A 26,196-nucleotide genomic window follows, 5' to 3' on the forward strand; every position below is an offset into this window, starting at 1 on the left:
TTCTGTGTTGTTTTTTGTCAGGTTATCAAGTCTTCTAGTACAGCATAGCCAGACACAGGTGAGCACAAATAACTAATTACATATCGTTGCCCCTGAGGTAGCTTATGGGCCACGCAAATAGAAGACAACGCAGTTTACTGCCTGCAGCTGCAAAATAACTAACACTATATGAACACAGAATTTCTTCCATTGATGCATATTGAGTTGGTGCATATCAAATGTTCAGGAGGAAGGGACAAGCATTTTCATGCACTTATAACAATAATAAAAGTGGTACTTACCTAACCAAAGCAGCCACCTAGGCAATGTTGCTAAAGTTCTGCTAAAATCTGGAGGCCATACTCAAAGCACTGCCGAAGCTGTGACATCCACTTTTGTCGTTTAAATGATTCTTACCCAACAGGGTCTTCATCAGTTGGGGTCATTTGGGGACTCCTACAGTGGCACAGTGGTACAAGCATTGGCATGGAAGACAAGGAAACCATGCTTGCCAATGCTGGCTTCAAGGGACATTTCATGTAGTAGTAGAGTATGATGGTACCATGGTTTCACCTTGTCGGAAAAGTGAATGGTTCCAGCGGTAGGTCACCACAAATGGAAAGGTGGCCAATGCAAAGTTCACTAACAGCTGTCACAGCAGGTTGACAATCCGACGCAAAATTTCTTCCTTGTTATTCTTGAGCATAGGAGACGTCTTCTAGCCAAGATGCTTTGTTCACTGGACACCCACCTGGTCACCTGCTTCTATAGCATTTCGAACCACAGTGGGGAGGTGCACGTGCGGGCTCTGTCACAAACTGTTGCAACACAACAGACACACCTCACGACAGTGTGGCTAGCACAGCTTATCACTCACAATGCTACAAAATTACTCGAGTCCAAGACGAGCCTTCGGGTGTCTGAATCGAGTGGCTATTTGATATGCACCAACCCCATAGCAAAACATATTCCGTTCTCTTCTGCAGAAAGTGTATTGAGCAATATCGTCCACCTCACTGTCCACGCGCTGCAAGATGGAAGCTCCTTCCAGACACTCTTTTATCCTCGTTATGTCCCCCTCCTTGACCCAGTCGAAGATGTCTTTTTGAGTAACGTCATGTTCCTAGAATAATAAGAGTCTTTTAGGCCAGCTCGTCAAACCAGCAATTCCAACACGTACCTGTACAATTTGCAGTTTGCTCACAGCAGATCCAAAGCCCGTTCCCGGAAACTTTTGGTCCTGCCAGAAAAATGATGTAGCTAAAATCTGTCATAACGACGCAGCGAGTGGTTTGCTATAATTCTCCCTATGATAAACATACATTGTTGTTGTGAGTGTTAAAGTTTTGGTAGCAGACTTTAGACACAAACTAGCACCAAAAGGGAATGAGGAGATTTCTGGACTTGTATCCCTGTCAGGTGACCAACCCAAAGGCCTTTGGGGAATTGGCCTCTCTGAAAAGTTACCTTTGGAAACCCCGTTAAGTGGCAGCACAAAGGTCCTTTCTAAAGATTGCCCTTTATACCCAAGGACTTTTGTGATTCAAAGTGAAGTACTCTTGTCAGTAACATCAGACCTCATTGCTTCTGGTGACAGTGCTCAAATTGGAGATAAAACATCTAAATGTGACAAAGAGAGATTATAACGATGTTGGTAAGGTTTTGGTGAGTTGACAACTTTAGTACAGGTGTATAAACGAACCAGAAACGAACTAGATGGTGCAAGGTTGCTACAAGAGGCTCCTTCAGGGCAGGGCTACGCCACAGAGGCCATTTTAAAATCGAAAGACCCTTTATGTTAACTCCCATTTACAATAGTCAATTTTATTTACAACCAGCCCCCTTTAAAGTCGTCTCCTTGTACCTGGAGTAGTGCATCTCCCAACCTTCAAACACTCCCTGTGCTTCCATTTTGTACAATGTGGAAATCTCGTTCCTTGATATTCATTTTCAGGTTTGAGAACAGGAAAAATGTCACAAAAAGCTACACCCTGAGTATACAGAGTGCGTCTGGAGAGAGACAAAGAAAATACTGTCACATAGCACAGAGAAACTTACAATTCCAGAAAACTCCGATAAACACCCTCCAAATTTTCCTAATTGAAAACTCAGAACCCTACTTATGGCATACTGGGGCACTCAAAAAAGCTTACATTCAGTCCGACATTTTTCAGTATTATTTGCCAGCATGTCAGCTGGTGTTTTGATCTTGCAGGTACATGGGTGCATTGTCACACAAGGCCTTACCCCATTTGAATGCTGCCTTCAGGCCTACGAAAAATAGTACTACATACCCAGTTCTGGCACACAAAATTAATCTTTTGTTGCCACGAGTGTGAGATGATGCTAAATTTAAAGGGGCAATCTGGTCATAACAAACAAGCAAGCTTGCGATCTACAGGCAATTTATAAGCAACCTTTTATGTAGCAGCGTCTCAATGGTAAACAACTACCATTAACCGAGACAGCCTACAAGCAGAAGGACCCACGAAACAGACCGAGAAACACGGACCCAGAAAGATGACGCACGCGAGTTCTCAGAACTTGTGCGTATTGTCTTTTTGGGTGAGTGTCCCTCAGCCTTCTTCATGGATCAACACCAGCTTGTCTGCTCCTTGTCCTTTGTCTCGTACAAGCAAGGATGACACAAACACATAAGCCTCTAACAGCCAGAATCAATGAAATCAAGAATGAAATCAGACAACTCAATCTCGGCCCATGATACCAAATGGATGAGACGCTTATATAATTGCATTGGGCATCTCGTGCTACGTAGAGACAACCTGAAACCGCTGTTCCGCTAAATAAAGACAGATGTAATTTTTAGCACGTGCCTCCGACCGAAGCACTTGGAGCTGTAGAGTTCTGCGCATCTGTCGAGCAAAAGCGCATCCTCGATACAAATTAACAAAAAAAGAAAAGTATTGTGGCAACACCACCTTCATACAGAAGGCCTGCTTAAAGATGCACTAAACTGACGGTCGGACTGTGTCTAAGAACTACACAGCATGAAAGCAGAGGTTTCATTCTACCTAAATATGTGGAAGACTTTGTGTAACTCGAGCGCTTTAATTATTTAAAAAGCAGATGAAGGAGCGATATCAGTGCAACTCTCCCCCTCGTCTAATGAGTCAGCAAATGTCACTCAGCTACAGCAAATGGGGCAGACTCATCCCCGAGTGACATTTTGCGTCGTCAACCAATCTCGGACTCCCACAAGGTCAGCCGTGGGGGACAACCTGCCAAACCTGTTTGCTGTCGTATCGTTGCACCTCTGTGGCTGCAGAGGGGTTTCACTTCAAAGAATAAGTGCGGCTTATAAAGAAATCTCGTATCTGTTAGTGAAGGCAGCCGGAAAAGATGTACAAATAATACGTTGCGAAAGGACATTCCTCGTGAATGTAGCGTATGTAGTGGCTCTGAAAAAAATAAAACACTTATTCAAAAATGCAGCAACATAAGTTGTGGCCCGTACAAAACGTAAAAATGACGTCTCTCCTATCGTTGTAAGAACTTGAAGGGTGGAGCAAGTTCAAGGAATAGTGCGTCTGTAATTACTGCACTACCTTCATAATTTAAGAAAATATGTTTCAGAGTTAAATGGACATATTCCTACTGACGCATCTTTGCTCTTATATCGGTTAAGTGCCCCTTTGTACATGCTCTCCCTCCCTCGCTACGCAGACACATATGTACAGTCAGAATTGGTCTGCCACCACGATTCGCCATTCTATCAGTTCAATAACTCGCAAATGATTGCAACTAACTTGGCAAACTTATTCCTTTACACTGGAAGTGAAAAATGCATTATGGGAAATCAGTCTGGAGAAAAATATGGGACCGTTTTGCGCTTTATTTTGTTTTCCCATTTAGTACGCGAGGACGTTGAGTGCTCGCAGACGATGGCGGCTGACGGTGGTTCGTCTCCATGGCTATGGCGTTGATAACACAATCCTCATTGGCTGACCCTTAGTTGATATGTCACGGCGATGACTAAGCGGGGAAGACTGTCGTCCCTTCGTGTTCCCTCGTCTCGGGGTTTTTACATATGTATCATCTTCACCAGCTCGCTTGCTTCTTAGCCAATTTTTCATCGTGGCACCTCTCCATAAAATAACAACGAAGAAAAGCATCTCAACGTTTACAGAAGTGCATCCCATCCCCAGCAGGCCCCTGGACCTCCCAGCTGCGTTAAAATGGTGCTGTTTTGGCTCGTTTATGGTATAGTCGTCGCAATGTCCCCTGACAGGGGCACGGTGCTCCATGAATGCTCAGGGAAGTTCCACAGCATCGGAGCAACAGATACCATAAGTGTCCATGGAGCTCATCGTGGCTGCGCGAGGATTTTTTTTCCCGACTCTTTTTGTAAATTTGATTGGACAGTTATAATACATCTCAGAGCAAAAACGTTTTGCACGGTGGCTCCTGTTGGATAGCTTTACAAACGAACGGGGTTTCGAGCCATTTTAAATGTCGCCCTCTGACCCAAGGTAAACGCAAGTTTGGAAAGTGAAAAGTGTATGAAGGCTGTTTTTAGTTTGTGATTCCATTGATAGATTCCAATCTAAACACGATAAAAAAAAAACTGTGAGAGGGGACAACGAAAGGGACAAAAAACGAGACAAACGCAGCAGTGACTGTCAACCAAAGTCCAACCAATTTGCGAAACATCCCCGCTTATAACACAAAAATACCCTCATTCTTCCTTCTCCTGTTGAACATTCCAGAACTGCCGGGCAGCACTTAGGTCACCAGAAAGTTGATCACCTTATCGGAAACGAGCACAGAAGGGCTGCTGATACAATTTGAACCCACATTTCTTATCTCTACCGCGTCCCTGTAGAACAGACAACTTGATTTACTGTTCTTATAAATAATCTTTGCGTGATTAATTAATGCTTCGCAACCGACACACATGGCAAAATGTTCTCTCAAGGTACTTTACTCGTTAAATACGTTCAAATTATGTTCTTTTAATCTTGTATTGACACAACAGGAAGTCTCAAATATATACACATTCCAGCGCTTTATACATGCACCCAATTCGAGAGTCCACGAATTTATTGCCACGTTTAATCTGACACGCCTTTCTATTATCTTTGTTGACTCGACTGATCAAAGAAACCAAGCGATAGCCTCTTCAAAACACTGCCTCAATAGCATACAGTTTTGAATATTTGTTACTTATATGAGGCCTTGTGTACATAATCAATGACCCCCTATTTTTTTGGTTCTTCCCCCCAGGGATTCTCATGTGCTCCAGATTTCACTCGTTTTAAAACCCTACCTACAACATCGATATGACTGAATTGGGAAATGCAGCTCGTTCCTACCTGTTAATTTGCCTGCAAAGACTTTCATTCATTTTATGATCACAGGATCTGTTAACGCAACATTAAACAACATTAAACGCGAGAGCATTTTTTACAGTCCTAGAGATATATAACATGAAGGGTACCGGTGGTTTCTGATCCAGTATGTTGGTTGGGACACATTTATTACTCACGCAAACATTATTTTTAAGACCAGTAAATCAAGTTGTCTGTTGCACAGGGATCTGGTAGAGATAAGAAAAGCGGATTCAAGTCGTATCAGGTTAATTCCATTTTAAATCGACCAAGGTCCGCCGATGACTTTTTGATTTCAGTGAAAAAAATTTATGCTGGAAACGACCTTCAGTGAAGACGAAAGCACGTTCTTGGAGATTCCTACAAACAACCAGTCCAGGGATTGAGAGGAGGAAGGTGGCACTGTCTTCGCCACGTGATTCTTTCTCGCGACTTTGCAGCCTTACTGATGCCATTTCATTCGCGTCACAGCTCTCATAGCTCTCATAGCAGCTCTCACAGCAGCTCTCACAGCACATAAAGTCTGGGCACTCTAGTATACCTGTACGGGTTGAAAATGGTGTCACTTTAAAGGGACGTTGAAGAAAAAATGTCAAAGTCAGCAGATATGACAAAAATTGTACACTTTTTAGCGCTCGTAGCTCCTCGACGGCTGGTCAGATATCCGCAAATAAAGTATGCTTTTAACGTGAAATCTCTCCTTTATCGTTCAAGATATAGAAAACCATTCTATCCCGTTTCTTTGCCGAAAGAGATGCCAACAAAGTTAGGTGGGAGCAGAAAATTGCTGATGTTTGGTATGGCATACCTCAGCCGCTGCAATACTTATTCCAATAATTTTGCGGTTACTGAAAGGACAACATATCCCCTAAATGCACAGGGATGCAGGGCTGCAAAAATATGTTGCACTATTTTAGTTGGGTGAACGAATCAAATTTTTCCCTGTGGCCAGGTCTCGTCGTTGCACTCAGACTCCACTTTTGAGTGGCATGCCATCGCGCTTTTCCCATTTCACAGGGCCTTTTGTCTCCCTGATGTTGCATTGATTCCCGCCACTGGCACTTATTTGTGGACATGTCCACGTCGGTATCCTTATTAACAGATGGCATTTGTCTATCATGCCACTGTGACTGAGAGTGGAGTACTGACTGACGATATCTAGCTGAGTATAGCAACAACGTTCGAAACAGTTTTGTCAATACAGCACAAGGTGTGAATTTTTTAAAATTAAATTCTGTACTGGGAAGCACTTCCAGTGGCTGATTGCTGGAGGTGCCGCATCTTTATTACAGCTGCAAAAAGAAGTAACAGAAACTGTCAGTCTACAATGCATAGGTACCATGCCCTTCTGCGGTGGAAATTATCGTGACATCTATTTGTGGCATATACTATTAAAAAAGAATGGGGGACGCATTCTAACGACGAGGGTTCGCCTGCTCTGGCGTGGTGCAACCTTCCACTTACTGACCAAATCCTATCTAATTGATCAAATAATGTCGGGGCTCAGGGGATGCATATGCTATCTATGCACTGTAGCCGGACAGTTTTTCGTTACTTCTTTCTGCGGCTGTAATAAAGACGACACCTCCAGCAATAAGCCACTTGGTAGCACTTCCTGGTACACAATTTAATTTAAAGAAACTCACACTTTGTGCAGTATTGACAAAACTGTTGCTGCTATACTCAGCTCGCGAGTCAGTATTCCCTTCTCAGTCGCAGCAACATAATAGAGAGACGCCATCTATTGGTCTTGCAACGGCATATAAAAGTGGTTGCACGTTAATAAGAGTGCTGACGTGGCACAATTAAGTGCCAACGGCGGGAATCAATCAGGGAGACCGAAGGCCCTGTGAAATGGGAAACGGCATGCCACTCCAAAGTGGAGTCTGAGTGCAAGGCCGCAGCAGCGAGACCTGGGCACAGAGAAAAATTCGCAGTGTTCACCCTACTAAAAAAATGCAACATATTTTTGCAGCTGCATTAATGGGATACATTGTCCTTTCAGTAACCGCAAAATTATTGGAATAAGTATCGCAGCGGCTGAGGTATGCCATACCAAACATCAGTAATTTTCTACTCCCACCTAAATTTGCTGACATCTCTTTTGGCAACGAAACAGGTTAGAATGGTTTTCTATATATTGAACTATAGAGGAAGGATTGGACATTAAAAGCGTACTTCATTTACGGATATCTAACTTGCCGTCGAGGAGTGATGAGCGTTAAAAAATTTGCAATTTTTGTCATATCTGCTGACTTTGGCATTTTTTCTTCAGCGCCCCTTTAAAGTGATATCGTTTTCACTATGTACAGGTATACTAGAGTGCCCAGACTTTCCGTGAGCTAGCTTTGAGGGCTGTGACGCGAATGAAGTGGCATCAGTAAGGCTGCAAAGTCGCGAGAAAAAATCATGTCGCGAAGACCACGTCACCTTACCCCCTCTCCATCTCTGGACTGGTTGATCGTAGGAAGCTCCGGGAACCTGCTTTCGTCTTCACCTATTGTCATTTCCAACATATATTTTTTTCACTCGAATCAAAAAATGTCATCGGCGGATCTTGGTCGATTTAAAATGGAATTACCCATCAGTAAGGCCCTTCGTTTTCCGCGATTCCGTGGTTCCGCGAAATTTCGCGGAGCTCGTAATTAATCGCGGAATCCTTTGTTTGGCACAGAGTTTCACGGAATCCTTTATTTTTTATGGTGTGTGGAAATTAGAGTTCTCAAATTCGAATCGAATATCAATCACTCGAAGTATCCGATTCGCGAATTGAAATACCCAATATTCTGGTTTCCGGATAATTTAAGGCTATTCGCCGAATACGAACGACGTCTCCCGAAAGTGGGCTTCACCTGACGCTTCCCTACATGAGGTGAAGCCGCCCCTACAAAATTGAAGCCTGCTTTACGAAATTGTTTATGCTGCAGGACAAAACAGACAGATTGTAGTTTAGCTTAGGATAACATTAGCCCAATTTTATTGTGTATACTTCACCTGAGGAAGGGGCGGTATCCCTCCCTTGTGCAGTTTAGCGGTAGCAGTGGCGGATTTTCATTTGATATCTGGGAGGCTGCCTTCAAGAAGTTAAGACCTTTAAATAATGGCTACAGTCCAAGAACAAAAAGGGGTGTACAAAAATGTAACTTCCCCAGGGCATCTGTATAAACTCCTTCCTATAATGTTCCAATGAACTCTGTAGATGCTGAAGGATCTTTCAGCAGGTATAAAATGATTTCAGGCGACAGACCGCATCAGATGAGAACACAAGATATCATGTATGTAATGCTGAGCCACAACAGTGCTTTGAATCTGTAATTTTATAGCATAGTTTTTGTTCCCACATTATCCAAGAAAATAAAGTGTCTCCCATTTCATGCAGCCGTTGACTGCTCGCCGCAGAAAATCGTGGAATTTACGAGTCACTGCCGCAGAATTTTGAATTTGCTGCAGCAGAAAACAGAGGGCCTTACCCATCAGCAACCCTTCTGTGTTCTTTTCCGATAAGGTGATCAACTTTCTGGTGACATAAGTGCTGCCCGGCAGTTCTGGAATGTTCAACAGGAGAAGGAAGAGAAAGGGTATTTTTGTGTTATAAGTGGGGATGCTTCGCAAATAAAAGTCTTTGGTTGGCAGTCAGTGCTGTGTTTTTTGCCCCTGTTCTTGTCCCCTTGCACTGAGGGCTTTTTTCATTTTTACAACAGATTTTAACTTTATTTCAGTATAGATTCCAAACCTGAGGCTTCCATGTTGGGAAGAGCCTTTCAATTTCAGCAATGTACTCCTGCATGGCTTGCGTGGAACTCATGTCACCAAGCTGTTTCCAAGCATCCCTGAAACAGACACGGTAATTATTATGGCAGCAATAAGGTGTATATACAGGGTGTCCCAGCTAAATGCAAACATATTTTTTAAACACATGTATATCACTTTTTCCGAGATTAAATCAATGGCAATATAGCATATGCTGAAGGGCACTCCTTAGGAGGGCATTAGCAAACTCCTACGACAATGTCTTAATTAACTTTCAATAATTAACTTGTTAATTATAAAAGCTACCAAGTTGTCCCAATGAGAACATCTGTTCTTTTCGGTCACCCGATATCGTAGCCATCTTCACAACATAAATCGGTTCAGCAGATCGTCCACAAAAAAAATTGTGAAGAAGTACAGTTTTTTTCTTCATTTTGTTCATTGCGCATCTTCGGAGGCACGTCTTTCCTTCACCCCCAATGTGAGAGGGTAAAACAGCACAGTGCCACCTAATGCGTCGAAGATTAGCTGTAACTTGCGGAAACAAAACGAAAACAAATGTATTTCTGTTTTCAGTCTTTTTCTAGGCTCTTACCCCTTCTCCCATTGCGGATGAAGGAAATATGGGTCTCCCAAGATGCTCAATGAACAAAATAAAGAAAAAATAACTGTGTTCCTTCAGGATTTGTTTGTGGACAATCTACTGAACAGATTTTTGTTCTGAAAATGGCTACGATATCAGGTGACTGAAAAGAACAGATATGCTCATTGGGACAACTTTGTAGCTTTTATAATTAAAAAGGTAATTATTGAGAGTTATTTAAGACATTGTCTTTGGAGTTTGCTAAAGACCTCCTAAGGAGTGCCCTTCAGCATATGCTATATTGCAATTGATTTCATCTCGGAAAAAGGGATATACATAGTTTTAAAAAATATGTTTGCATTTAGCTGGGGCACCCTGTATATCTATCATCTTTGCTTCTGCATGTTTGTTAAAGTTATGAATAGCATTTTTCTGCATTGTATATGCTGTGTCTCATAGCTTGTTCAGAGAGTAAATTGTATATTTCTTTGCCACTCTCCCACGTAATGTCATTTGACATTTAACACACAAATGAATAGATACACAAACTACTCGAGCCATTTAACTATTTACCATTTCTGCCTGCCTTTCGGATCAAATACACTTGGCTTGGCGATGCAACACGGCCCTTCTTGCACCTGTAAATATGGCATTCAATTCACACAGAATTTCTGTGTCATCTTCTAATCCAGTTTCACCTTCATTTGATACTTGTTAATTATCATTATTAGCACACTAATAGTAAGTACAACCTGTTATGACATCACGTTCATGCTTGATGCTTGAAGGTTTTCGACCTGGCAGTCACGCCTTTATTGCAAAAAGTTTGGCTTAATTTTCATGCAGAATTCGTTCAGCAGTCCAAATGGATAGATTCCAAATGACCCTGCTTGCATTCTATAATGCAGTCTTGGGTAATAACTAAGTTACAAGTAATTACAAGTAACTTGCAATGGAAACTAGTTAACTATGTGTTAAGTGCAACTATTACCACTTTTGGTTGTAGTAACCGTGAAATGTAAGTTTAACCAAATTACTCAGGTACTGTAATACTTTCCACACATTGTTTCCCTGGTGTCGTCTTGTTAAGGCTTCAAATAAGGGGTTGTCAATTTGGGCTGTTCGACAGGGCTTGCCCTCCCAGCCCAATTTTCTACGTATTTATACTATACTGTTTCTAAGCAATAAAACATCTAAATACACTGGCTTTTGTTTTCTTGGCCAGGAATTGTATGAATACAGTCATCTTATACACAGCCCGGATGATTAACTCCCACCATGCTGAGAGCATGGCCCATGACTCTGTAGGGATCTCTTTATCACACAGCGTAACTAAAACAAATGGTTCTAGATGTACAACCAACGATTCTCCAGAACCCCACAACACACCCCAAATGTTTGGCAACAACCCCAAACTTTTTTACCTGTGCACCCCCTACAGAGGGGTCCTTGCTATTTCAGATTGGTAATGATACATTAAAGGGTTACATTAACAGGTATACAAGGTGCACTTTTATGTAATGCAGTGTGATTTGTTTCCTACAGTGATGTTTAGCAAAAATTTGTTCCCAAAAAAGTAAATAATGGCTCCAAACCAACCGAATATTCGCTGCACACTTTTGCGCACCATCAACCATTCAATATGTGGGACATCTATATATTCATTTTGTTTTAATATGGGGTAGTGAGGTAAATTTTAAACATATTCCCACTTGTCAATCCCAAGGTAGCCAGATCAAAAGGTACCAAAAGCCCACAATATTTCATTTCATGCGCGCACTATGTTTTCAGCGCTGTATTGCTCTGCAAGGTAAACAGCGATGTTCTCACAACCGGTTCTCCCTGCACGCTGCTGCTTGTGTCAACGAGGTCCATCATTGGCTAGGGCATGGTTTCACCGATGCTTGTTAGCCTTGAACTGAGATCAAACATTGCTAAACCTTGAAGTTAACACTCGATTCTTTTTTGCAAACGTTAGTTGATGACCTGACGAGTGTTTCAGTAACAAGAGCTCTCTTTAGTGAAGCACAGTAAGCATTAAGTTGGAGTTAAGGGAACCTTGATCTCGGCCCAATTGTTAATCGGTGTTGATGAACTGGGCCTAGGAGCCCGAAATCCTCCCCATCTCCAGAGACTGGAATGCAGCTTTTTCTACGCGTTTGGGATGTAGGTGCTCTCCAAGTAGGAAGAAGAGAGTGTATGGCATCGTTTCGTGGTGAACATGCTCACTAGAAGTAAATGAATTTCATAATTGGATATCGTGAGCCACATTCTTTCGTACAGCATAATAATTGCAGAATATTCGTGGAGCTGTTTAGTGCCCCTTTATGCTGCTATGACGTAACTATAATGATACCCCCCCCCCCCCCCCCAATTTTTTTGCAACATTCCCCCGTGCTTGAAAATCTAAAGAAACCACTGGCTCTATCTATTCACCTTTTTTTTTCTCCGTTTATAGGTGTCTGTTGGTAAAGTAACTTAAACACTACCTGTAGCTGTAATTAGTGCATTACAAGAAGAGTAACCATAATTAAGTAGCTCTATTTAGTTACCATACTTAATTCAGCGTCGCCAGAAAAATATTTTGGGAGGTATTCTATGTGAACCTTACATTATGGGACAAGGATTTCACCCCCGTTTCGATCCCAAATGCAGTATCGAAGGTACGGTTCGAGGAGGGAGTTGAACCCCCACGACTGCAGTCAATGGGTGCATTATGTAGCGGCTCCAGAGTGCAGTGAGCATGCTCCTTTTCCAGCACGTGACACTCTCGATAAACACTCAAGTTCTATCCTGCAGGTAGGTGCGTGTAAGTGCTGCTCTGTGGCGTATGGAGAAAGGGGAGGCCACAAAACTAATGAGCTTTGCTAATGCTAAATTGCTAATGCTAAACTAATGAAAACTTTGCCGTATCACGCTAAGAAAGACTGTTTAGTAGAGGCACCGGAGCACGAGGGACACCATGGAGCATGTTGATTAAAGCCGCTACCTAACGTGCCCAATGCATAGAGATCTTGGTGTCTCTCCAACTCTACTGCATATTTCAATGCTATGGTCAAGTTTTTACTTGGACACTTTGAGGGCGCCTCCAACAATATATCATTCACTTTCAATACCCTTTGCACAAGTCCCAAAAGGGGGCCACAACCGCTACGTTGTTGATTTTCAAATTGAGGTCCAACGTCACAACCTCTTTTGAGATTTCATGTACAGATATGGAGCAGCACAGCATCTTTGCAAAGCACACCGCAGTGAAAGCAGTTTTATGGCCATAAGCACTAGCGAAGCCTGTAGCATGCCCGAAAAAAATCAGCATGTGGAAACAATGAACTTGAGTTATGCCGCTGCAATATTTTAAATGAATAGCTCCACTGGTCCTGCAACACTAATGAAAGTCAGAGTAGCAGAGCAAGAGATTGTGAGTGGCACTCAGGAGCACCATGTTTCAAGGACACCATAATGCTTGCGTGGGAACCCCTCAGTCATTGGAGGTTGTTTTGGACGGAATGACGACGCTTCCCTCTTTTTTTGGCAATATAAGTTGGATGGCCATAATAAATCTCTTTGCTGTCTTCTGAGGATCTGTGCCTGTATTGTCCCCTATTTGTCTTTTTCCTACTTCATGATCAACATATTGAAATACACAATGCGAATAGTGAATGTATGACACGCGAGACAACTAGATGAAAACCTGTAACATCACATGCCTATGAGATCAGAGGTTAGCAATATGTAATTACGGAGAAGCCTAGTTTACAATAGTTACACAAGCATGACCACAAAGAAAGATGTCGTCGATTTCTGATTCAGCGTGTGGAGGTAGAACAGACAAAGTTCAAAGAGCACAGCATGACGGAGATACCCAACTCGGACAACCTAACCCGACATTTTGGGGGGCAACATAGAATGGAGTGTGCTTGGACCACAGTTGGAGGTATCTCCTTACTGTAACTAAGTTCCTTTTTTTGGTAACTTGTAACTCAACTCAATATGTTTGCACCGTGGTAGCTTTCAGAAGAACTCGTTTCTTTTTCGGGTAACTTTGCCGAAGTAACTTAAGCCAAGTTCACAGTAAGTAAGTTCACATTATTTTTAATTAACTTTTTGCTTACATCCACATATTTTCTTGCGTTCTCACCTGTTCTTTCAGGGCATTTTATCCACGAAGAAGACCGAGAGACACGGACACGGTCAATTCTGCTATTGGTGAACTTTTCACTCAGTTTCGTGGTTAGTTTAGGGCATTTTATGCCAGAAAACGTGACATTCAGTCAATGACAATGTTCTATGCAGGAAGTAAGAACTGCTGCCATTAAAATGAAGGTGAACCATTGTACACCCACAGGGACTAAGATGCAAAGCGTTTGAATTGTTGGACATAAATGAAAACGATCTAAGCGTGTTGCACTCTTCCGCACACAACTCAAGGTCGAACTCAACAGCTCATGCGCGCTGCAACTGTGAAGTGCTATTTTGTGTTCGAAGTAACTTGCGAGTAACCCGGTTTTTTTTTCTTTTAAGTAACTCCGTAACTGTGCGTCACATTTGAGGCTAAAGAACTTTGTTATTAACTTAGTTACATTTTGCACACGGTAGCTTAACTCGTAACAAGGTTCTTTTTGGTGGGTAACTTCTTGATCTATGGCTTGGACACACAGGGCCCTATTCTTATCAAAGTAATCAACCTAGATTATTTTGTGTCTCGCCTGTCATTGGCCATTACGTGAAAATGGCATCAAGAATAGAAATGAACACCAACCGACAGTCCAGCTCTTGATCCTGCAATCTTCATGATCAAGTTGATAAAGCACCAAGAGAGAGATCAACTGCAAAACTAGTGGTTGCGTGGCATTCACCTCGGTTCTTCATGTCTTCTTCACGTAACAACCAATGACATGAGAGACACAATAAGTAATTGAGGTAGATTACTTTGACGAGCCACTGCGATCAATACTGCCCAGTCATCTACGGCCCCTTGTGCAATGATGATGAAAGACATGCGAATACAGAAAGCACAAATGTCGTGTCAATTTCGCACCAGTGCTTGAAAACAAGTGTTGTCAACTAGGCCAATGGTTTCAATGAACTATCACCGGGAACGTGTCTGATATTCTGCCATCGCGTCCTCTAAATGGTACTACACACTGAACTTGGGCGCATTCCATCTCACTGTTGTAATCATTGCACCCGCATACTTTTTGTGCTAAGGTAAGGTATTCTGAAATTAAGGGGCGCTGGCTTAACGTAACAACTTTACTATGAAAAAATGGCTAGGAAGCAAGGGAGCTGGACACGTCTCGGGGATTTTACATTATACATCAACTTTACTATGACGTTTCGACGCCCATACGTTCATCGTCGTCAGACAAGACAAACGACCAGAACGCCTTCAAAGTTCCTTTGCAGCACTGAGGGAGGGTCCCCTTGTGGCTGTTACACGCGTTATGTTCGTATAGACGTCGAAACGTCAGAGTAAAGTTGTTACGTTAAGCCAGTGTCCTTTAATTTCACCGTGTCTAATGGCTTATGGTCTATGTTGAACATAGTACTTTGAAATACTGAACAGCCCTTCCAGTCGGCTGCACTATTTCTGGTGAGGCTGCAGTGGGCTGCACTAAAAAATAAATGACAAAAGAAACAACACGTTTGCCAAGTAGAAATCCTAACCTGCTTATATCTTGCATATAAATACAGGAGTTGAGCAGACGTTAGCTCCTTTGTATTTGTTTGTAGGAACTGAGCAGCCGCAGAAAACTGCTGTTGGAGCTCTTTGCAGTCTTCTGCGACACCACTCATCACATTCCCGTCTGCCCCTTCAGCGCCTTCAGCCATCACGAACCCCATGGAGGACAGTGTTGCCAACATTTTTTCGGCGCTCCCTCCAAGTCAACCCCCAAACCCTCTAGAATCTGAACAAAAACCTCCGTTTTTAAAAATATCATGTATTTTCAGTGAAACAATTAGGTATTGATGATATACTTATATATTCACTTGCGCGGAACAAGATATCACAGGTTTGCATATGAAGGCATGTTCTTCACCGAGCAACGCCCCGACTCGAGTTGAGGTGAGAATAGTGAGAAAATAAAGAGTGTGGATCGAGTCTAGAAGTCTGGCAGAATGCACTGCTTTGCAATGCTATGCTTTGGGATACCTCTTCTAGCCAGTCTTTGAATTCATCAAGTTTAAGTCACTCCTTCGAGAACTTCGGTAGGTATGGTGACTTCTCTGGATCGGAAGGCTTCCCCATTATTGCGAGGAGGGATATTGTGCCGCAGAAGCAAACAGACTCGCGAAAAATCGAAAGAGCTTCACAGAGCATGCAAAAACCAACACGCGTCCGCCGTCACGGAGAGGAACGGACGCTTGGCCGGAGCAGACGCCAGCACACGAAGCACGAAGAAACCCCGAGTAAGCCGCATAAGGTGTGCAACACGTTACTTTCTGGCGTTCTGAAACTTCTGGAGTTTGTCATCTGACATTCGTTGATCCTGTTTTGGGGTCGTATTAGCAAAACTTTTATGGGTACATGACGAATGTTGAAATTCCTCTGAAATCCCTCCGAAGTGCAACCGAAACCTCCAGATTTCCCTCCTTCCTCCAAATCGAAATTCTTCGCGCTAGGCTCCTGCACAAACCCTCCAGATTTGGAGGGAAATCCTCCAACTTGGCAACACTGATTGGAGGAATGTTGATGAAATGAAACCAATGCCTCCTATATTTAAAGATGCCTGTCACGTCGGCTGCTCTTTGCCATGCCCAGCCCTTTCCTGTTTGCTCTCCTCCATTTGACAGAGTTCTCCGCTCGTGGCGCTGCTTTCCGACACATGACTGCGCGTCGTCGCAGCGGCCGTACTCGCAACATTTTCCACAATTTTGCACTGGTAGAAGTGAAAATAAGTTGCTATACAAAAAAGTAAACAATATTTGACCTTCAACATTGCATTTCCTTGTGTTTTACCTTACTTGGGCAATGTTCTGCGGTGCAGTCGTAGGAAACTCAATAGCAGACGACAGAAAAGAAACCCGTAACGGTGTTGTTCGACGTTACTTTCATTTGTGGCTTATCGTCTCTTTTAGCGTCGTGTGAAAGATAAGACGTGGTGGAATTTCTGCTCTTTTGTCGTCTTCAATATTCTTCCATTAATTTGGAGATATCCTGTATGTTACGGAGCACACGGCAGTGGCGCGAAAAGCGAAACTCTGATGCTAGCCCAACGTAATGTATTTTGTTCACGAAGAATCCTTCGTATATGCCTGGTTCGATAGACAGTGGTCAACATGCGTTACTGCTGCGTGCCGATATGCACGTCAAGTGCTAGAAAGAAAGAGCCTGGTGTTTCGTTTCACGAAATTCCTGCCGACCTAGAGTTGCGCCAGCAGTGGATAAAGGCGATCTCACGCAGAGACTGGGAGCCTAATGCTACATCAAACTATTCCGTTGTCTGCAGCAAGCACTTTGCCACTTCAGACTTCAAGGACAACACCAAAACACGTCAACTCAAAAAGGGAGCAGTTCCCAGCGTGTTCGAGGGATCCAGTAAACCACCGATGTCCCAAGGACGTCTACATGATGTTACCCTCAGGACGATGAAGACATCCTGAGGACATCCTGAAACATAATTTTGACATACTTGGGACGTACTCAGAACTGCCAAAATAACATCCGCGCACGTCCCAAGGAAGTCCATAGTACGTCAATGACGACCTTTTACGGACCTCTAGTGGACCTTTTTCCCGTGCCTTAGCCAGGCTTACTGGCATTCTCTGAACATTACATCAACACCGCACAGCAGTGCGTATCAGTGGCACAAACAAGCAACATTAGATCAAACACTTTATTTCGTATGAAACTGAGCGTCATAGCATCGTAGCATCGTATTACCTCACCAGGTATTATATCACAGCGTAACATTACCAGCATTTTTTTCGCATTATTATTGATAACTTACATGTCTTTGAAAACATGATGTCCATGAACACACACAGCATCGGTCCACAAGGGGAAAAACTTAAAGGTATATGCCCGCAATGTCCGAAGTGCGACGCTGAAACATATGTTGAAGCACTGGCATAACCGACGACCATGCTGCACTGTGTTTCGTACAACTGGAGATTTGCGATGTGTCCAGCTTGCCTTTCGTGCGCAAAAATTAACGCTATCCAACTTCGGCTATATTCACTTTTCGCCACGGACTCCCTTCCCTGCCGCGTCATGTGAGCTTAACCTGCAAGAAATGTAATTTCAAAAACACTGCTACAGCAAAATGTCACTGTGCAGTACGCATCGACGTATACGCATACCTTTAGACACAGCGCCTATGGTTGCAGTCTGCAGTAGCCTAGCATTCTCCCTATCAACAGCCCTATTGCCTGCGAAGACGGGAAACGCATGGATAACCACGTAGTAGGAACGTGAATGCCCCGCACATTCACTACGTACCTTCAAAACGGGTAAAATCTTGAAAATGACGCGGGCGACGCCACTTGGAGATCCATAATTCACATTCATCCGCTACGACGTTTCCACACATCTGTAAAAGAGTCAACAAGGTGAGACACATTGTACTTCCCTGCAAATTCTTTATTAAAATCACTCAGCATTTTTTTACATACAGTGGCACAGCCATAAAGGCTTGTGCTGCCGTGGAGCACATGACGAAGTTCCACGGGTGAAGCGTATGCCCAATCTGTTTCGCAGTAAACACAAGTCACTGAAGAGCTCTGAAACGCACTTTAGCGTAACTTACCTGATGTCTTTCAACATTTCTGTGACCTTCCCACGTCGTGAGTGTGCTGTCCCAACCGCGTTGTTCACCGCAATGAATACGTCGAAAGTATCTGAAATTCATAGATCAGACATTAGTAACGGGGCCACTGACGATGTTGCATCTTCACCTTGAAAAGTGCTGGTAGGGTCACGAGTACACTTAGCTGAAAGATAAAGCATAGGGTAATAGGAATCAAAAGGGTAATAATCACACTGCTAGCATAAAGTAATAGAACCCACACGCTAGGAATGATACCAAACAAAAGTTGCACGAATCGTACAAACATAGAACTAACCTTTAATCTAAGAAATCGCAAGGCTTCTGGACCTATCTTCCAGGGTGCACACATAAAAGCACCCCCAGGCAACACTAGTAGGGCATAAAAACACATTCACAGCAGTCCAGGGCACCAGAGCAACGACGGAACGCGAGACAACGGGAGCCAGAAAAAGGCGTGCGAACGCAACGAAGCTTGCAAGCGAAATGGACGCGCCGCCCGCAGCGCAGAAACGGCAGGAAGGCCACCTGCCAGCCAGGCCATGCCCCAGCGCCCAGGCGCTCCTCGGAATGTAGCAAGGGAACGGAAAGTCGCGCGAAGACGGGACCAACGCTATCGGAAAGAGGACGTTTTCCTCTTCAAAAACACATCTCAATCACCTTCCTACGCCAGCAAGAACCCGATATCGAAAAAAATGCCCCAGGACCATGTATCAGAGAACCGCCGTTGCCACGGTGTTCTAACTCGAGAACCGAGAGGGATAGAAAGATGCGGCAAGTTTCTACGCGTTTCCCATGTCGAGTGCGTGTGCCCATTAAAAGGAAGTCGGATCCGCCGTGGGCTTCAAGCCTGAAGACAGGGACAAAAATCGGTGAACGGTGGTCGGTGTCAGGAATTTCGAGAATGACGTCTTAACCACTGGAAATCGACGGCTGGTCTCAATTGGAAAGTTGTAGAGCAGGGAACAGAGCACGCGCACACAAAATTTCGACTAAATCGGACATTGGGTAATCGACTTACGACACCGAAAAGTGGGAAGCGTTTCAGGGTGGCTCTAGCCAGCACTGCGGGACAAACGCTGTTGGAAAGAGCACATTGAGACCTTCATAACGAAGGCAAACATGACCATGTGGCAGCAATGGGAATGCTTTTTTTGGGGGGGGGGGAAGCCGCTGGTCCAATGTATTGGGAGGAGTGTGAACGCGGAATCCTCTAACTCGAGAACTGCTAAATTTCGAGAGACGCGGTGAATTTTATCACGTGCTCCGCGTCGAGAACAGTGGGTTCTCCAAGTATGAACCCTGTCCGAGGCGAACTTCTTTCCAACAAGGGCACTGAAGTTCGGAAAAAACGAATTTTACTAACGCGTCTTCGCCTATACGAGTTCGAAACCACTACAGATCAGTTCCTGTGTGATTTGCGCGATCACACAGCTAATCCAGGCCCGTTCGGACCTGAATTTTGGTCTCGATCCAACAGTCCCGGCGGGATTTACAAGACTTTGAAGGTGTCAGAAGCACCGACGGTTGTCTAGAATTTTCAAATATCTGGACAACCGCCAGGATTTCTCACAAGCCGCAAGGTGCACGCGTAGGGGGATGGAAGGGAAATTCGTCACAAGAAACAGCATCCCGATATCGCCGCTGCAGGCCAATATATTAGACACGGGAACCCATCGCGAAACACCGCGATGTCACTCTGATGGGGTTAAACCATCACTGGATGGCTAAAAGACGCCGCGATATCAACCGCCACCTCAAGTGGCATGTGCAGTGCCCAGTTGGAATCTCTATGCATATCTGATCTATTCTGACCGATGATGTCACTACGGTGCCGTAGGGGACCTGGGCACATTCTTCTTATTTGTCCATGCTACCAACCTTCCCGAACCGCGCTCTCTCAGATCCTTAGTCAGTTGGAATTTCACCCTTTCTATCTCTATGAAAATTGCTTGGCCCCTGGTGAAATCCAGCCCATCAACACTCTGTGATGAGAGCTTTTTTGGTCTTTTTAGACACGTCAGGACTTCGATCCTTATTGTGAAGGGGCACATTTCATCGCATTTTATGCCAGTGGGCTCGGGTATCCACACTAGCGACGAAACTCCTCATTATTAACCTTAGAAATAAAGTTGTTGTTTTATTGATACGCTAGGCCAATTCCTTCAATTGGTTTCGCATTCTTTGAACTGGTGCAGTGTGCACAAAACATGTTGGATTATATTAAATCAAGTGGAAATCAGCGTTTAGCATGTATATCCATTAAGCCAATTCATTGAATTGCTTCTTTATTCCGTGGGTACGGTCTTCGCCACACAACATAGTGGAACATGATGTCGCGAAGGTATAGCTTCTCTTCGAAAACCCTGATTCTGTCAGTGAGGAACTCGTACCTGACGGCTACATAATGAACGAATTGACTGTCTGATTTGGCTTTGGATCTCGTTGGAATTGTGGCGACAATTCAATGATGTTATGTCTTCTCGTTCCGGCAGGGAAGCACATCTGGAGATGTAGTTGTGTGTGTTCCGTTCTACATGGAGATATTGCAAGAGATATCGAGGTCTTCTTGGCCTTCCCAACTACCTTTATTAGCACTACAGTAAAAGGAAATAGAAGCTAGATACTGTGGTACATCTGCTAAGCTCGGACCATGTCGGGAGTTTCTTTGTAAATTCAGATGAATAATTTTTGTGTGTTGCCACTTCGGTAACACGGATAAAAAATAGTGTCACGGTTTTAGTTTCTTGCTGCACGCTGTTGAACGTTATCATAAGGATACAAAAATATAATGAGCATCGAAAGTATGTTTGTATTCTACTTCTAAATCAACATCCGATCGGGACGCCATTTCGAAGTCCCAGCGATATCATTAAAATACATCCTGGCTAGACAACGCTAGGACGTTTCGAATGACGTCTTATTTACATCATTGGGACATTTTTCGCGGATCAGGACTTCGAGATCTTTTCAAGACGTCCATGGGACATCGGTGGTTTACTGGGACCCCTCATACATGAAGCCCGCGCCTACTAATGTACGTCGGGATCCAAGCAGTCGCAAGCGTCCGCAGCTGCGTTGCGAAAAAGACGATGCTCCAAACAAAAGGCGAAACAAAATTTCAGACACAGGCGACACGCAATCCGTCCGTGGCACTATGGAGTGTACTGACCCTTCAGCTGCCGAGGCGCATTCACAACTAAGCGCCGCAGCCACTTGTGTCGGTCTACTCATGGGTCAAACTGCAGACGAAGGACCAATCACGCTAGGTACTGTAGCGGGTGACGACAACAACGCTATCTTCGATGAAGCGCCAGCCAGAGTGCCAGCATTAGCGACGCGAGCATATGCTACGCAGACGGGTGGCACCAGGTCGTCTGCTACTGAATTTGTGAACCGCAGGAAGTGGAGAGCAAAAGAGAAGGCTCTGCGGTTGCAGGTCAAAAGAATGAAAGAAACAATTGACCAACAAGACAAGGAGTTTCGCCAGCTCAAAGATGACTGTAGTAGTTTCCTGCATGTTGTCGCCGATGCTGAGCAGAACAACGCAAAAGCTGCATTTATACACGATCAGGTGACTAACTACAAGAGAAAAAAACCAGCGTGGTCGGAAATCACGCTGAGGCATTGCGTTATCCTCAGGAATCTGTCAACTAAGGCGTATGAGTATATTCGCGCTGAACGCCTTCTGCGCCTCCCTTGCAGGAACACCTTGCAAAAGTATATAGGGACGTCCAGTGGTGAAGTCGGTTTCACGTCTCTCGTGCGCTGTAGGCTAGAAACTGAGCTTCAAGGTCTAACTGCGCCTCAATCAAGGGCTTGCAGTATGGTCGTCGATGAAATGCCGATAAAACAAAAGTTGCAATACCAAAAACAGCGTGATGCTTTCATTGGCGACGTCGACATGAGCACCGATTTAAAGCACCTGGTGTCAACTGGCAACAACGACAACTTGGCAAATTCGTTGCTTTGCTTCCTCCTCTGTGGCTTGGCTAATCGCTTCAAAATTCCTGTGGGATATTTTTTTACAAAGGGCTGCACAGGAGTACAGCTTGCTGAGACAATAATGCACGTAATAAAAAAGACGGAAGAGCTGGGGTTCGAGGTCATCAGGCTGGTGACAGATAACCACAAAACAAATGTTGCTGCTATGGAAGCACTTTGCAAAGGAAAAGTAGCAACGTCAGCCCCTCATCCAGTGGACCCTTGCCGGCGTCTTTTTCTTTCTTTTGACCAATGTCATGTGATCAAGAACATACGGTCACAGTTTCTCGCAAAGGAGATGGGTGGCGACAGAGAAATCTCATCGACTTCTTTGAAGGAGCTCTACAAAATGCAACAAGGTTCTACTGTAAAGCCCATAAGATTTCTCACACGAAAACACCTATATCCATCAAACATTGAGAAAATGAGTGTCAGACATGCTGTGCAACTTTTTTCTCCACCTGTCACTGCCGCCTTGCAGTACATGCAAGACCAAGCTGGCCACACATGCGACACGCGATTTGCGTTGGTTGGCCCAACTGTGGAGTTTATGACCATGATGTACAAGTGGTTTTCAGCTATGGATGTTAGCAACACGCAGCAACACATCCACAAAAACGACCCTGATAGCCGCCACTTCAGTGACGTTGAGGATCCGCGACTGGAGTGGCTGGAAACCACGTTTCTCGACTATGTCGCAAGAATAAAAAATGAAAGTCGACCCGAGAACTTCATCAGCAAAGAGACGTACCACGCCCTGGTAATGACAACAATCTCGAATGTCCAGTGCATCCGTTTCCTGCTAAACGAAAAGAAGTTCATCTTCGTGTTAACACGAAAGTTTTCCAGCGACCCGATCGAGGCGTTGTTTGGGCTTCTCAGAAGAGCGGCAGGCTGTAATGATGCACTGGACGTAAAAAGCGTGCTTTGTGGACTCGAAAAAATGTTAAAAACAGGTGTTGTGTCTTCGTCAATGCAAAGCAATGTAAACTCGTCGTCGTCATTCTGCAGTGCCGCAGCAATATCGAATAAGAACTTCAATAAGGACAGCCGCCCCAATGAGGATTTTTTCCCGCCGGAAGCGCAACAAGAACTTCAACAATTCTGCACAGCGCGAAAGCAGTGGTTGCCCAACCCTGAAGTCGCAAGTATTGCTTTGGTTGGAGGATACTTGGCTCGAGTGGTAACAGAAAAACTAAGCTGCCAGAACTGCATTGCACTTGTCCAAAAGCCGAAGGGTTATGCACCTGTAGACGGGCTCATTGTCCTTCAAGATCGGTGGGGCCTCATGTATCCAACCAAAGAACTGGTTTCGGTGCTGATCGGCCTGAAAAGGTTTCTTGATATATTGTGCTATGCCACAGAAAGAACATTGCCAATCCAATCAGAACGAGTGTAGAACATGCTGTTCGTACACTAATGGATATCCCAATCCTAGTTTGTGAAAACGAAGGACGGGACCATAGAAAAACATTCCTGGAACTTCTGTGCAAAAAGTTTATCAAGCCACTACTCAACAACCATGCGATGGACATAACTGATAAGGACTCTGTTGTAAAGATGTTCGGAAGGAAACCCCTATCGCGGAAAGTGTTAAAGTTGTAGAACATTGAGTTTTTATGTTGGTACTGCGTGTTGGCCATGGCAAACGTTTCCTTTCATAAATATATGCACTCATAGCTACCATCAAAATATTTATACGTAAAAAATATTCCGATTTGTGAGGTAATGCTTTCTCTGTGTTATCAAACGATGATAATGTGCAGGATGGTGGGCCAAAATATGGGGGTTATTTTTAACTTTTCGGTCCCTTTAAGGCATCCAAGGAACGGCGTTTTTTGTTGCTGGCGGATGTACAGTTCCAATGGAGTTCGTTACCCCGATATAAAGCTCTTTATGTTGAATCGCACGACGACGACGATGATGATGATTACTTCACCTACTTGGGATCCAATAAAGCGGTGATTAGTATTCGTAGTTCATCCCGTCGGTGCATCCCGTCGTGTATATATTAGACTTGGATACTTTCCTTTTAATTGCCTAATAACGCTTTTGCGACTCGAGCGCGTATATTGACAGGCTCCAGACTTGCGCAATATTATTTTGGGGATAATTTTATGTTTTTCTTGTTTTGAATTTTGTAACAAATAAATTTCAGAACCCAGTGTGTTCTAGAACACTGTAAATGTGTTGTTTTCGCGTTTTCCCTTCCAAGAAAGCACAAGGAATACACGCGAAAGGAGATATGGCTGTCTCGAAGTAGTGTCAGAACGTGGCGCCACGCCGCGTAAGAAAGGAGAAACAAAGCGTCCTCCACAGTCCCATTGTGAAGCGTGCGACGTGACAGGCATCTTTAAATATAGGAGGCGTTGATGAAACACACACAGGAACAGCCAGTGTTGCCGAAGCAGCTAGCAGAAAACTCGCTACTCGCCACTGATCTCTATGTATAAAGGCTGGATCGCGCATGGGAGAGGGGCTCGTGGGGGAGAGGCGTGTATTCGGGCCGCCATGTTGGGAGGCCCTGAAACGCAGTGTGCGCCCATCACAGGGGTGACGCAAACCCACCATTGTTGTAACTACCCTCAAGCGGGTGCTTTTGGCAAAACTGCCATCTTGTCCTGGTCGCACGTCATAAAAAACGTCATTTTCAGGTCATGTGACTTTGTTTATATGTCGTTTTGCCGCTTACCGACATATTTTCGCCGTCATAACACCAAGAGATTACCGTATTTTGCTAGCGTAAACTATGCGGTGCTTCTTCCGCAACATGGTAGCCCATTTCCCCTTAGTTTAAGTACATGGCATCGGCTCGGTAAGTATTAACGCGCAGTCGTCATCACATCTTTGGAAGTCAACAATGCGAGGCTTTGTGTGCAAAACTGCGCGTTTTACTGCAAGATTATCGGATAAAAAAAATTACCGTGATCGAAAAACATCCAAAACGTCGTCCAGAAACAACAACCGCATTGTTTACAAACGGTTTGGCCGCCGATCACGGGCACCGCCATCTTTAAGGTCACGTGCGCCTTAACGTTTGCTGTGACGTGCGACCAGGACCTGTCCAGGATGCATTGCGTTCGCCCAGCACGCTTTCGTCTACGGAGGAATACATTGGATGCCACCCCTGTGGCGCCCATAGAAAACAATGGGAGGCAACGGAGATTGTGAGTATTTATTGCGCTGCAGGCGTTGATCGTTGTTTGTCATCACACAATTTTGTAAGGTGCCAGTATACTGATGTATCCTAACAGTGTTTCACAGGTATCCTGTCGTTCGATTCTTAATTACGTTATGTTTTGCATTCCGAAACTAGACCGTCACGGCAGTGCAGCGCTGGGGATTGTACTACAGTACGTTTCCCAGCCAATATTTCAATAAGAAACGATATACAGAAACCGACACTGAAGATTTTTGTTTAAGTTTAATTTGTACAAGCTTTCGCGTGGAGGTCCACGCTTCATCAGGTTGGTACCTGAGGAAGCGTGGACCTCCACGCGAAAGCTTGTACAAATTAAACTTAAACAAAAATCTTCAGTGTCGGTTTCTGTATTTTGTTTGTGATCTACAGGACTTGACTCCCCTCTTCGTATACGCTTCCAATAAGAAACGATGTGAGGTTAACAACAACCATGTATGTAATATCCCGTGCTGCGTTCTGGACAAAAATTGTTCCATAAAGAACGGTCCGGGATGATATATACTCGCATGGCAGAAGGAGATCGTACTGTAGAATCACAGCCGTTGTCTTAGTCGTGTATGGGTTTAGTATGATTTATATCAA

The 26,196-nt window shown here is 44.1% G+C and overlaps 1 protein-coding gene and 1 long non-coding RNA gene across 5 annotated transcripts in view; both read right to left on the reverse strand.

The window, feature by feature from the left end:
• The window catches only part of LOC135374572 (acyl-CoA-binding domain-containing protein 6-like), a 29,768-nt gene extending 14,263 nt beyond the window's left edge, over nt 1-15,505 (reverse strand). The window contains exons 1-5 of one of the 2 annotated variants that reach the window (XR_010416967.1): nt 15,328-15,505; nt 10,234-10,298; nt 9,061-9,157; nt 1,160-1,219; nt 282-1,102 (exon numbers count right to left, since the gene is read on the reverse strand). Coding sequence is in view for 1 of the 2 variants with exons in the window: in XM_064607517.1 (XP_064463587.1) it covers nt 992-1,102; nt 1,160-1,219; nt 9,061-9,157; nt 10,234-10,298; nt 15,328-15,504 (510 nt within the window). In the remaining variant the exon portion in view is untranslated. The remainder of the gene's footprint in view (nt 1-281; nt 1,103-1,159; nt 1,220-9,060; nt 9,158-10,233; nt 10,299-15,327) is intronic. The other variant, XM_064607517.1, reaches the window with a different exon arrangement.
• Nucleotides 15,506-17,521: 2,016 nt separating this feature from the next.
• Nucleotides 17,522-18,914, reverse strand: LOC135374574 (uncharacterized). Of its 3 annotated transcripts, XR_010416970.1 has the most exons (7): nt 18,727-18,914; nt 18,559-18,594; nt 18,411-18,501; nt 18,277-18,350; nt 18,104-18,194; nt 17,965-18,033; nt 17,522-17,888 (listed from the first exon to the last, which is right to left on the reverse strand). It is a non-coding gene; the product is annotated as an uncharacterized LOC135374574 (long non-coding RNA). The 3 variants fall into 3 exon arrangements; XR_010416971.1 differs by lacking the exon at nt 18,277-18,350; XR_010416969.1 differs by having other exon boundaries at nt 18,277-18,501.
• Nucleotides 18,915-26,196: the final 7,282 nt, after the last annotated feature.

This window comes from Ornithodoros turicata, unplaced genomic scaffold (assembly GCF_037126465.1).
Source record: "Ornithodoros turicata isolate Travis unplaced genomic scaffold, ASM3712646v1 Chromosome78, whole genome shotgun sequence".
Taxonomy (NCBI): Eukaryota; Metazoa; Arthropoda; class Arachnida; order Ixodida; family Argasidae; genus Ornithodoros; species Ornithodoros turicata.